General features: G+C 41.8%; 1 protein-coding gene across 1 annotated transcript in view; it reads left to right on the forward strand.

Annotated features, from left to right (window-relative positions):
• The first annotated feature begins 3,625 nt into the window (after window positions 1-3,625).
• Window positions 3,626-13,532, forward strand: part of clcn2a (chloride channel, voltage-sensitive 2a) — a 58,189-nt gene continuing 48,282 nt past the window's right edge. The window contains exon 1 of the mRNA XM_026149016.2: window positions 3,626-4,431. Coding sequence (XP_026004801.2) covers window positions 4,381-4,431 — 51 coding nt within the window. The 5' untranslated portion in view covers window positions 3,626-4,380. The remainder of the gene's footprint in view (window positions 4,432-13,532) is intronic.

Genomic DNA, 13,532 nt, shown 5'->3' on the forward strand with positions numbered 1-13,532 from the left:
TGTGAACGTGTGTGTTTCTGTGCGTGTGTTTTTAGGTAAAATGCCACAGTGGTCTCTGAGGGCCTGGTTCATTTTGGTGCCTGTGGCCCAGCGCTTTGAACCGGTTGCCTTGCCAATAGCCAATAAGCTGCAGCCTTTTGCAGGACTGTCAGCCAGTCAAACTAGTCCCCACAGGAAGTTGTGATGTTTTTTATTCAGGATGACCTGAGACTGGTTCAATTTTTTAATGTGAGAGCCACAATTTCAAGAATTTATTAGCAACCCGCCATTTGGTGGTAAAACTTTCTAACAATGCAAGTAGCAGTTTAGAAAAGACTCTTTGGTTTGGCTTAAAAAAAAGTTTTAAACGTCCTGAAACCAAACAGAAAAAAATATTGGCAGACATGAAGGTTTGTTTTTTTTTTTTTTTTTGAAGCAGTGAATCCCTGGAACAGTGGTTATCGTTTAGGTGTGAGGCCCACTTGGCAGCACATCTGTCAGGGCAGTAGATTTCACTGCCAGTATGTAGCACCTCTGAAAAGCCTTCCAGTGAAAGCCCAGAGAGATAACTGCTTGCAGTATAATTACACCGCACATGTGGGAAAAGGAAATGATCTGTATGTGTAGCAAGTCTTCTCGTGTGAGCGTTTGGAGGTGGATACTAGCTCTCTTGAGACACGCACAGATGGGTGACAAATTATAGGAAAAACATGAACACTTGTGCGGGGTTTTCTGTCTCAAATAGGCCTTTGTGTGTGACCGTTGATTAATCTGCACAGAGGAATGGCAATGAGCCTGTGTTACTTTACCTAACAGAAATCTGTGCATTTTTCTGTATTTTATAATTGAAGAAATTAAACACTACTTAAAATATAGTCAGTACAGTCCTAGTAGTTAACTTTTTTCCCCCAAGTCCACTTCTGCCTTTAGAGGAAAAGGTCACTCCAAAGCATGTTAAAACATCACATCAAGAAACATTTCTATCCTTGTAGGAATGCTCTCTTACTGAATGACAATGCCCATATTCATTAGTATGAGAATGGCATGAATCATGAGCTGTGGCCTTTGGATCAGTGTGTTTGGTAGGACAATGACCCATCCCTCCAACTGAGCTCCAGAGATTTGAAACTGTTCTGGCAGCACGCGGTGGCCCGACACCTTACTAAGCCACTTTGTCTTCTTTTTTGTTTTATTGTTTCTTTTTATTTCCACCCATCTGTTTAGACACACCACAGTTTTATGACTCATAAGAGGAGTGGTTACAAATACTTAAAGGGGATCTGCTGTAGTGTTCATTAGCACAGAGCAGAACTATAAAATACTTCTTGTGGAAATGTTTGGCAGCAAGTTTTCATGCAAAATGCACTTGCAGGCAATGCATATTCTCCCTCAATCCATCCATTTGTCTGTTTTCTTAACCACTTGCCTGATTCAGGGTCGCAGCGGCACCGGAGCCTATTCAGGCTGTTATTAGACCCTGCTCGGGTCTACTAGTCTGCTGCCTAAATCTATAGGCGTAGAATAAAGTGTGTTAGAGAGGGGAGTATGAGAAGTGAACTGCAAAGTTATGATTGTAATTTATTCTATATTCTATAATTTGGTGTTTTAAAGTTGGTGCTGACAGCACTATTCAGCACATTTATCCAAAAAATTGGTTCTTTGAGTTTAAATCTTTCAATTTCACATTATTATTCATGCCATTAGATCACATCCGCTTCAGTTTTGAACCAGTGTCCATGTGCTCGTGTGTGCTTTTACTTCTTTTTTATTTATTTATTTACTTTTGGATTGGATTTCTTTTTGAATGAAAAAGCTTTTCAGAGAGAAATGCATTTTAGTTTCCAGCACAATATGAGGCATTTCCAGCTCGCACATTTTTCACATAAAAAATCTCTTATATTTTCCTCATTTCATCCTGAGAGTGTGCTGCCTTCGTGCTTCAAAGAGTCAGAGAGTTACTGTCATTTTAGCTCAGATTGCATCAACACGAGAATGTTTAAAAATTTAAGGCCACACGATACAGATTTCTCATGTGAAACTCAGCGTAATTGTTATGGGAGGCGCTAAACGGGCTGAGAAAACAGTTGCATCTTGTCTGTGGCTCCCAGAGGAGATTTCTAAAGTCAGTGAAAACAACTTTGATCATGTCATCAGGGTTATGTTCGGTTTTAGCACAAAAGAGTGCAACACCAACGTAGTTACCCCGCAAATGATGGAGGGCTCAATTACACACACTAATGAGTTGCTTTATGGGAATTCACTTTGACCTTGCTTCAGTTTTGCCCACTTCACTTTTCATGTTTGAGAGATATTATCACACATGCTGACTTATCTTTTTAAAATATCTATGAAGGATTTAATGCAGTCAGATGCTGTGACATAGACCGACAAACAAGATCCTCTACAGGCTATGCCAAAAAGTGATTGCTGGTATTTAAACTGATGTAAATGACTTGCTGACCTGTAATCTCTCAAACATATCTCTCTTGAATGATTTCAAGCCATTTTGAGACACAAGGTAGAAGCTGCAGTCAGTAATTTTTATATAGCCTTGAAAACGTCTCATTAAGATAAAAAAAAATCTGCTTTTAAAGAGACAGCCGGCCAAAATACAGGATAAAAAAACATGAGTGAGAGAAATAGGTATTTGATCCCCAAGCAAAACATGATTTAGCACAAGATGGAGAAACCCTTGTTAGTGAGTACAGCTATAAGATGTTTCTTGTAGTTGCTCATCAGGTTTGTGCACATCTCAGGAGGGATTTTAGCCCACTTCTCTTTACAGAAGCTTTCAAAGTCTGTTAGGTTTCTTGGCTGGTCTGGAGACTTGCTAGGCCACTCCATGACCTTAATGTGCTTCTTCTTAACGTACTCCTTTGTTTCCTCAGTGGTATGTTTTGGGTCACTGTCGTGCTGGACGGCCCATCTATGACCCATCGTCAGTGTTGTGACTGAGGGAAGCAGGCTCTCGACCAAAGGTCTATGGTACATCGGTGCTAATTTTGACAACAAAATTTGATTAAGTTCAATCTTTTACTTTTAGTCCAGGTAGTTAGCCCCCCCCCAATTCTGCTTTTCAGGCACAGATAAAATGTGCGTACCTAACCTGGAGATTACCTCTGACCAGATCACTTTCACACTCATCCCGCTTTTGTACACTACTTAATTAGTTCTGATTGGATTTCATCTCTCCAGAAAAGTTTCATCTTGTTTTTATTCATTGACACAAATGTCAGTACATTTCCATCCCAGTTTTTGTGCTGGTGCATTTGTTTTTATTTAGTTATCGTCTTGTTTTTATCAGAAGAAAAGGTCATTGATAAAAACTGATCAAAATTATTGGTCAGTAAAATGAACACTGTTGTACATGGCTCTGTCCTTTGTCCCCTCAATGTAACAAAGTCGCTCTGTAACCTTAGCAGACAAACAGCCATACAGCAGAATGTTTCCACCTCTGTGCTTGATGTGGGGATGCTGCTCTTTGGGTCATAAACAACACGGAGGATCGAGCAGATGCCAAACAGCTTGATTGTGGTTTCATCTGACTTTCTCCTAAACCTTCTCTGGATCATTTATATGTTTCTTCCATTTCCAAATAATCACACCAACAGCTGTCACCTTCTCACCAACCTTCCAATCTGCTGGAGCCAGAATTCCTGCTGGGTTGGGCATCACTTATTTGACTCAAATGTGTATAACACCTTCAAAAATTCGATTGGTTACAGCCTATTAACCCCAAAATATAAAAAAATATACAAGGACATTAACCGTTTTAAAAAACAAAACAACAAAACAACAAAACACCAAAAATGACTTTTTTGTCACAACACCTCGTCCTGACAGCCCTGCTGGGATATTGTAAGGACTTCTTTCTGACACTCATTGAGCCATAAAGCTAAGCCCACTACATTACTCATCACACTTGATCAATCCAGTGATGACTCAAATCAGGAGCAAAGGAGAGCTGGGTCGTCCATGATGTTTGTCCGAAACAATCTCGGCAGAGCCGCAGGCTACCTGACGCCCTCGCACTAAAGCACGAAAAAATAAAGCAGAATAAAATGCGAACATCCTCAAGTCCAGTAAGTCCAAAGAGAGACAGACAGCAGCGGCAGCGGCAGCACAGTGAGAGTGGAGGAGGGAGGCGGTGTATGCAGTCCAGCCTCACCAGCGCTGCTGTGACGCTACAGCCGGCCGTGGCTCTCAATCCGGTGCACCCACCTCGCTTTGCACCATGCAGGAGGTCTTACGATAAAGAAACCTGTTACTCTCTGCACACGAGATGGCAGGCGGCAGCACAGAGTCTTCCTCCTCCTCCTCCTCCACAGACTGATTAGCGGGCGACTCCTGAGAGTCTCGGATTTCTTTTTTGTGGGGGTCTTCAATGGGGATATTGCCGCAATGGTGAAGGACAAGGCCGAAAACAGGACGCTTCAGTACCAGCAAACTTTGGTGAGTTTCACAGATCTCGGTTTGAGTCGTGTGGAGGGCTTTCATGGATGCTTGTTTGACTGGAGGACGGGCGCAGCTGGTGCCTGTTCAGCCGTGTCCTGGATGAGAATAGCAGGAGAGTGTGCAGCTCCTGTGTCCAACATTTCTATACAAAACCAAATAAGATATCTATTTTTTTCTTTTAAAATATGAAGAAAGGGTTTCGGTGTGCTCTCCCTCCTGTGATATGTAACGTCACTCGCTGCTCTCCAGTCATTCACCTTGATCCACAGGTGTTGCATCACTCTCAGCCTCTGCCTGCACCGACCCTCCTAATTAATCCCAATCAATTCCGATGTCACCAAACCACGTAAGATTAATTAGTTCGGCTTGCAGAATCTCATGTTTGCCTATCTATATTAACCTCATATGTGTCCTAATTGCTTATTATTTAGATGTTAATAACCTTGAAATGCACATCAGAGCCTGCTGGGTGCTTTTGTATTCCAATCATGTCCTGTATTTTCTTATCTTCTCCATTTCTCCTGCACATCTTGGTGTCCCCAGTAATGCCCCCACCCTCCCCTCTTTTATCTTCCTCTCAGCCCTCCTGTCTGTGAGAGTGGCCCCTTGCACATATGAACTAAAAGTGGAGTGTTTCTGAATATTAATTTCCTCGTGCACTAGTTTTCCTCACTTATGTCATTTCACTTGGCTGACAGTGATACCCTGGAGCACTTGAAACAGTGATATTCAGATAAAGGGAACGAGAGAGACAGACAGATTGGCAGGGAGTCAGTCAGGCAAAGCAGTGGATTAAAGTGTCACCCTTCACTGATTTGTGAGCCTTGGTGTGCAGTTGTCTTTTAGCTTCTGGTGACATGTTTTTTTTGTCTCGCGTGGATGTGCACATGTGGACTTGAGATCTGTTGGTCAGTCTGTGTTCGTGCAGCGGCATAGGTGTTAAGTGGTACAGAGGTGTTTTTGCTGTTCTTGTTTGTGTGGGGGATCGATGCCGTGCCGTGTGCCTTAGATCAATAGTAATGTAAAATGGCAGTCGGTGTCTCTGAGGATTGGAACGTGCCATCTATCCCCAGAACCTCCTCTGGCCATAGGACTGCGATCAATGGCTTTATCATTCACTCCCCGTACAGCAGTCCATTACCCCAAAAATAGATATGTGTGTTTCTCCACATGCTTGCCATGGTGCAGTGTGTCTCGTAATGCTTCCTATAGGTACAAAGTGGCAGCGCTATTCATCACATACTTTCGTGCAGGTGAAACATCTGTGCTTCTCCCGGGGAAAACTGAGAGATGGATACAAATAAAAAAAATCTGATAAGTAAAGGCTCGCAGTGTTTCTTCAAAGTGTGGCTGCAGTCTAAAATTGGATTCTAATGTTGACAAAAGGATCTTTTGTGTTTTATTGTTTGCCATCAGCAAGATTCAGAGGATTTTCAGTAATGCTTGGATTTTGGCAGCAGAGGAACACGGGTGCTGTAGCAGGACTGAGCAGATGACACGGAGCAGATAGAGCGATATGGAGATCTGTTTGATAACTTCTGCCGGATGAGGAAGCGCAGAAACACCATCCCTTCATTTACACGTATTGTAGTCCAAAAAAGGCTTTCCCCTCCTGTATTTACACTATACTGGCAAAAATCTTTTAATACACCGAGCAGCAGTTTTTACAAGACAATGAGACAAAAAAAAACCCTTTAATTTATTACTGCTGTTGGAGCTGGAGCTTTTACAGCCTCTCAGCGCTGCTGTGACAATCCATTAAGAAAAGCTGTGCTGGGTATTACAAACTTGTCATATAAATGGTACTAACAACTGAATAATTGATACAATTACATTGCAGATGGCCATGTTTGCATTTCTTATTAGAGCCACCCCTAAAGTAAACTGACTTCTGAGATGTAAATAATACCCACTGATATATTGTGCACCGATGCTGCACAAAACCCTAGCTCTTGGAAATTGCTTTGGAAGGAATTCACAGTCTTCACCGATGTCTCTGAGCTTATTATCCAAAGAGAAGAGCAAAAACTGAGAAAAAGAAGTTATTAATAACCATTGAGACTTTCACAAGAAGGAAGCATGAATGAATTTGATCATTTTAGGCAGTAGCGGTTGTTTTCTGCAGGAGGAATCTGCGTGTGACAGTTTGAAAGCAAACAACAATTTGGTGCATGGGTCACTGGCTTCTACAACTGTCAGGTGCAGTGGCATGCTGGGACGGCGTGCGGCGGCTTTCTGCCTCCCCGCTGTCTCGTGGGACGGAGGAACGGAGCAGGTAAAGTGAAGAAGAGGCAGGTCAGAGACTGAAAAGAAAAGAGACAGACGGTGTTGTGGTGACTTGGTTGTCGAGGTGTTGCCGCTTCCATCTGAAGCTTTTTCAAAGGCCTTTCTCAGAGGTGTGGGAGGTCTGAATGTGTCATTGGGTTTGCGTGTGTTTTCTCTTTTCAGAAGCGTGGGCAAGTTTGCTCTATAGGTCCTGCATGTGCAGTTAGTTTGTGATTATACGTGAGTGTGTGTTTGTGTGGGAGGGTATGCACTGCACCTACGCATATGTCTGCCTACGTACACAGTCTTAAACGAGTGCGTGGTGAAGTCGTTGTCAGAGCAGATGTCAGCAACAGCCCGTTCGTGTCCTTCCCGCAGCAGGAGGCTTTTACATTCCACTGCTGCAAGGATCAAAGTCCTCATCCAGTTGAGAAGGAGAAGCCAGCCGCGCTCCACCGGCACTATCACCACCAACACCACCACCAGAGCACTGCAGCGCCACAGAAATATACAGCACCTACTGTACACATGTTGAAATGTATGTGTATGTAAATGTATGTAAAAATGTATGGAAGTCTACACAAGGTGTTTTTTTTTTTATTTGTGCCTTTTAGCGATCCAATTCTTGCTATTTTAAAATCACTTTCAGGGTGTGTGTGTGTGTGTGTGGACGCTGACTATATAAAGCAACATTACTGCATTTTTATGTAAAGAGAGCACACAGTGGCACACCAGGAAAGAAATCCATTTGATATTTTCCCAGCGAGACCGAATTTTAGCATGTGGATTTCAAATTCTTGTATAGATTATGGAGATTTTCTCAAAAATGTTCCTTTATTTAATACAAAAACCCAACTTACGTGCATCTTTTTCATACATGCATCCATACAAATACGGTGCTAACACACTATTTTCATAGCCTGTTAGTATGCACAGATTGCCTCTAGATCAGCAGCGAGCAGGCGCTCTGTCTACAGAAAACTGGACTCACCAGTGCGAGTCTATTGCCTCTCTTCTTTCTTTTGTATTGTTTGGTGCAAAGTGTCACAGACCAGTTGGGTTGGTAAATATGAACATGCTGCTTGCAGTTTACTTGTGTCACTCTGAAGGATTTCTGCCTTTTGGAATTAACAAAAGTGTTACCATTTCTCTCAGTGCCATTTGGTGCAGCTAGCTTCAAAAGTTGCCTTTGCGCTCTATGATGAGATCTCTTCAGGATTCAAACACTGTGTACATTTATATTCATATATTTTCAGCCTCTTTCTCTGTTGTTTTTGCACACACACACACACACATACACACACATAAAAGCGCTGTCTCTTCAGGGGGGTTTAGTTGCTCTTAGTCAGCATTCTGTTCGTTCTCCCACACAGACGCTGGCTCGAGTCCATTTCAGGTCCTGTCACTTCCAAATAGTGCTGTTACCTGCACACAATTGAACAGGCCACTGCAGAGACTGTAGACAGAAGAAAATCTCATTTTAGGCGCTTCTTAAAATAGCCCGTGCTCATTGTACTGTGTTCATGAGCTAAATGGTATCCATTAAAAGAAATGCATAGTAGCCATTAAAAATGTTTAAATGGTTACATGCTCTGTGGAACAACTTCAAAGTGGATGCAGGGGACAGTGACTTAAAACTCAAATAGTGAAATGTTGACAAACCAAAATTCATGATTAGCAACGTGTAAAACAAAGCGGTGGACGAGTAAATGTGCTCAGTAACTAAAAATGCAGTAAAGGTCAATGTCAGAGGCAATATACATTTATCCTATGATAATAACGGCATAGTTGGTTGATGTGGCTAACTAATTTAACTAATTTATACTGTATACTGTTGAGCAATACTGAAAGCACAATATCAGGCTAAATGTGTAACTGTGCTGACGGGTGGGTGATTAGGGTGTACGACAGGTCCTCAGCTCTGATTCCAGGCCACCTGGATATTTTTTGTCTTAACGTCATCCCACTGCTCTCTTTCCTTACACTTCCTGATTTTCTCCCTACTGCAACTCCCCATGTCACTGGTAATATATTCCTTTTCCTTTCGGCTTAGGAGAGATTGCCGCCTGTGTGGAACGTACAGGAGGCGGCACACATGACAAACACTTGCTTGCTGTGAAATCACTGAGCTGTTACTGCTCTGTTCTTATATTAGTGCCGTCAAATGTCATACAGATTTTATAGTAGAGAGCTGGCAGGTTAAAAAAAACCTTTGTGACAGATCTTAGCCGGGTACGATCTAGGGATGTAGTAATAGCTTCAAGCAATATTTTCATGACTAAATATGAATTATCTCCATGATTTCTAATATTCAAATCAAAAACCTGCTTTCTCATCCCCTGAAAGTTCAAAACCCAAAGATATTTAGACTCATATAACACAAAGGAAATCAGCATTTTCTGACATTTAGGCATCTGTTGATAGACTAATCAGTCGAGTCACTGCAGGGTTGAACTTCAATCAAATCTAAAAGAGCAAAATGAATAAAGTTCAAATAAATAACAACATCAAGGCTTGGCTGAAGAGGTACCGAAGTTTGCAGGATTGACAGTTCAATATGAGAGAGGCCCGAGGGAACCAGATGATTCCAATTGGATGGATCGTGTGTGTGTGTGTGTGTGTGTGTGTGTGTGTGTGTGTGTGTGTGTGTGTGTGTGTGTGTGTGTGTGTGTGTGTGTGTGTGTGTGTGTGTGTGTGTGTGTGTGCGTGCGTACACCATGAACAGATGAACAAGAGGCATTGGGGAAAATAATATATGAAACACAGTGCAGTATTGAATTTTTGCAGACACCTGACTGCTAACCACATGATGCTGACTTGTCCGTCGTTTTGGAAATGTTACATTCACGGTGACAATGTAAGGTCAAGTGAATAAGGCCTCAGTCACACAGGCCAGTAACCCCCTGGCAACAATATTACGGTTTGCCTGAAGATATCGTACAACTGGTCGTGAGGGAAATTGTGTTTTGTGACTGGTTGCAACTGGTTTGATCAGTACAAGATTGACACGTATCACCTGTAGTTTGCATGGAGTATGTTGTTTTGGTCTCCAGTTATTCTACAAGAGCAGAGCCATCAAGAAAGTTTCATTCAAATTAAATGGCTCCGTCCTAGCGGTAGTGAAAATGCGAAACATGTGACTCCAAACGGAAATGGTAACCATTTGAAACATGCTTGTTGCAGCAGTAAAGCACAGCTTTTATTTTGAAGGGGAACATACTCCGTTTCGCGTTTCCACTCAGCTAGTAGTTTGCAAGGTCCTCCGTACAAACTACAGGTGACTGCAGCAATCTGTTGGCTGCTGAGGAGGTTTTAGGTGCAGCACCCGCTTTGGCACCAATTTCACCTGGTGACACCTCCAATAATCACTCACTAGGGAATCCATATTTGTCCTTAGCGACCTGAGGTTGTATCACGTTCAACTCTTAAGCAACGTGTGCATGACGTCAACTACGTATACAGAAGCTTTTAAGTATAAAACACCATTAACGACAAAAAGAATGTACACACATTGTTGATTAAAAGTATCTTTTAACAGTTTGAATTGCACAAATCAAATTTAAATGCTTAACATTTAGTTGCATATGCAAAAAACAAAAACACCTCTCTTAAATAAGTCTATGTTGATGTTTGAGTCTCTCTCAGTCCTTCGGCTGTCTCCCATCCCGTGTTCTGCTTTCCCACCGGTGTGACTGAAGTGTATTTTGTAATTTTTTTCCTCACACGTGTGCACAAGTCTGCTCGACTACAAAAAGGTTTTCTGCTGCGTGGAGCTCTGACTCACGGTTAACTATCCTAAAAGCAGCCTCCGCTACCTGCCTGAATGCAAATGTAGACAGTCGAGTGAGTCGAATGTGTCACTTCCTCCTCTAATTCAATTTTCCTGTCCCTGGAGGCTGCAGGGTCCAGATTAGCTCGAGTGCTTTAGTCCTCTTGTTGTTCTCCTGCTCTCATCAATACACACTCAGCATGCGCTTAAGTAATCACACGGCCTTGACGGTATGTAGGAGTTTAAGGGTCTAAAACATCCGTCATTCACAACAGAAGAAATTAAAATCACTCCATGAATATGTGTTAATAAAAAGCAGCAAGGATGGAAGTTTTTTGATGTTCCAGCCTTCATCATTACAGTGTCAAATATTTGTCCTTGGTGTCGCCTCATGGTGAATAAATTGTCTCGCAGCGCTCCTGATAATTGCTGAATCATATAGGACGTTTTAGTTAATCTGTTGTTCTGGACTCGCACATGGTCGGACTTAGAAAGGCGGGAGAGTGTGGTGTAACAGTAAAGTAGGGGGTCGAGCGGGAGAGTGTGGTGTAACAGTAAAGTAGGGGGTCTTACGCAGTAGAATGTCGCAGGACAAGTGGTCCTCGCTTCTTGTTAAAATGTTGGTGGCTTGATTTGAAAAGCTGTGCTCACACTGCCAAAATAGACTGACTACTAGACATTTGAAAGGACGTGGGCATTATAAAGCTACAGACTGAAGCCAACACTTGCTGCTGTGTGATGGACGCGATGAGGGACTGATCAAAGTCGAGGAGGCTTCAGTTTTTTAGCAGCATTGCTTTAATACTGTAAAGCTCAACGAAGCGCATTTATTCATGTTCGCAGACACACACGAGTCCAAATATGATGTTCATGAGTGCTAGAGCAGCATTTCAGTATAGCTAACCATGCCTGGCTGTATAATAACTTTGCTGCTTGTAGTGTTAATCAGTTTAGGGTAACTCAGAGGACAGATTTGGGCTTTTTTTTTTTTTTTTACAACCATTCACAGGTGATTAAATTTCAGGTGAAGCCAAAAATTAATTAACAAATTTAATGCTGATTATAAAAATCAACTGTAAAACTAACAATAGGTTTGTCGATGCTCGCTTACGGTCAGGCCACACAAGTCAAGTGCTAATGGGTGATTTTGTTGTGTATAATTGGCTAAAAAAAGTCACCACCTGGATTATGTAGTAATTAGATAATTACTACAGTGATTACTGTTTTGGCTGATAACAGGGTTTTAAGCTTAACTGATGCAGTGTGTAGCTTCGCATTTCATTCTCATTACATATTCTGTGGTTATGAAAAAGATGTTCCTATGTGTCAGAAGCATCAAATTATTGGTTTTCTTTAAGGAAAAAAACAACTAGAGAGATTATTGAAACTAAAGCTGGATTAAGAACTGTCCAACACGTTACTAAAACCAGGAAGGATAGTGGAGAAACATTACCTTCGAAGACGTTAAGAAACAAAACCTCATGAGTCGTCGTGATTGATTACTTAAATGTTTCTAGAAAAACAGTACAACTGGTGTTCATATTTAATAGCGAAAGTAAGAACATTTCCACATGCACAGTCCAAAGAGAACTCTGGGGACTGGGACTAAATTAATTATCGGTGACGCTAATTTGGAAAGCAAAAGGTCTTCAGTTTGCTAGGGAGCGTAAAGATTGAACTCTGGATAAATGGAAAAAGGTCACGTGGTTCGATGAGTCCAGATTTATCCTCTTCCAGAATGAAGGTGCATCAGGATAGTCAGCTCCTGTCTGTAGGGCCGGTGTTTGATCAGAGGTTGTTTCAGTTGTTTAGGTATGTAGTTCAGCTACATGATGGGTGCAAAAAATTAGGTCAGCTGACTACCTGAAACATACTGAATGACCAGGTTTTCCTCCATCAGTGGACATTTCTTTCCCCCCTGATGACACTCAGATGTTTAAGATGACAGTGCCACGATTAACTGGGCTCAATAGCAAAAGGGCGGTCACACACACACGAGACCACAGAGCCAAGACTTTAAGCCATTTTGCTGCAGTGGTCTAACTCTCCCCTAATCAATTCAAATCACCAAGGGCTTGGTGAAAAATTCCTGCACTCTGAATGGGAATAAATGTAATATTGCATAAACTCATTGAAAAGAATCTATGGTGAATACATGCCAAAAAAGGAATGAGTGTTTTCTGCTTACAAACTTTCTTCACATTGATGGGAGAATGTCTTAAATCGGTGCTGCAGGCTTACTGGCACATTGTCAGCACATCGTGATATTATGGATACTAGACAGTAAAATTCTGTTTTCACTTTCTACTGAAATTTTTAAACAAAGTTTCAATCTGTTGCTGATAGAAGCAAATCTACCAAGTGTCATCACATGAACCAGCTTTGCAAAGGACTACATTGAGTCATGCCCTCAACGTTTTGTGTTCTTTACCATAAACGGGAGTGGCAGCTGAAATCAGTCAAAAACTCAAGTGCACAGACATAGTGTCAGGCTGGTGAACACAGTGGAACATAAAACAGGCATCTATGGATGCACGAATAGAAACTGTTTGCGACCAAAAGTATGCAATAGAGTAAACATTGGACTCCATTGTGATGTTTTAGTCATTGGTGTTTTGTGCTGGTGAAGATACTGGTGAAGGTCTCATCCAGAAATCAAAATACTTATTTGGGCTGCCAGGTTTGGTTAAGCCAATAGAAAATAAAACTTTCAACTTTTACCTGAAATGAAATATTTGAAGTGCGGGTTCAGGTCAGGAGATTGCCAGGCATCCCAAGTGTCTTTTAAAGGTTCCAGGTAGAACCAAGTGCAATTGGGATAGCCAAATTAACCCTTAATCATTAACCCTATTGCTGCCAGTTAATATTAGTGAAGGCTTTGTGAAACCCAGAAATGTTCAGGATTATGCGTGAATCATATAGAGCATAGGTGTCAAACTCTGGCCCGCGGGCCAAATTTGGCCCGCAGCCTAATTGCATTTGGCCCGCGAAGCCAATACCAAATTACTATTAGAGCTGGCCTACTGGTATTATACAGCTAATATATATATTGTTTAGTATTAAG

Source organism: Astatotilapia calliptera, chromosome 18 (genome assembly GCF_964374335.1).
Source record: "Astatotilapia calliptera chromosome 18, fAstCal68.1, whole genome shotgun sequence".
NCBI lineage: Eukaryota > Metazoa > Chordata > Actinopteri > Cichliformes > Cichlidae > Astatotilapia > Astatotilapia calliptera.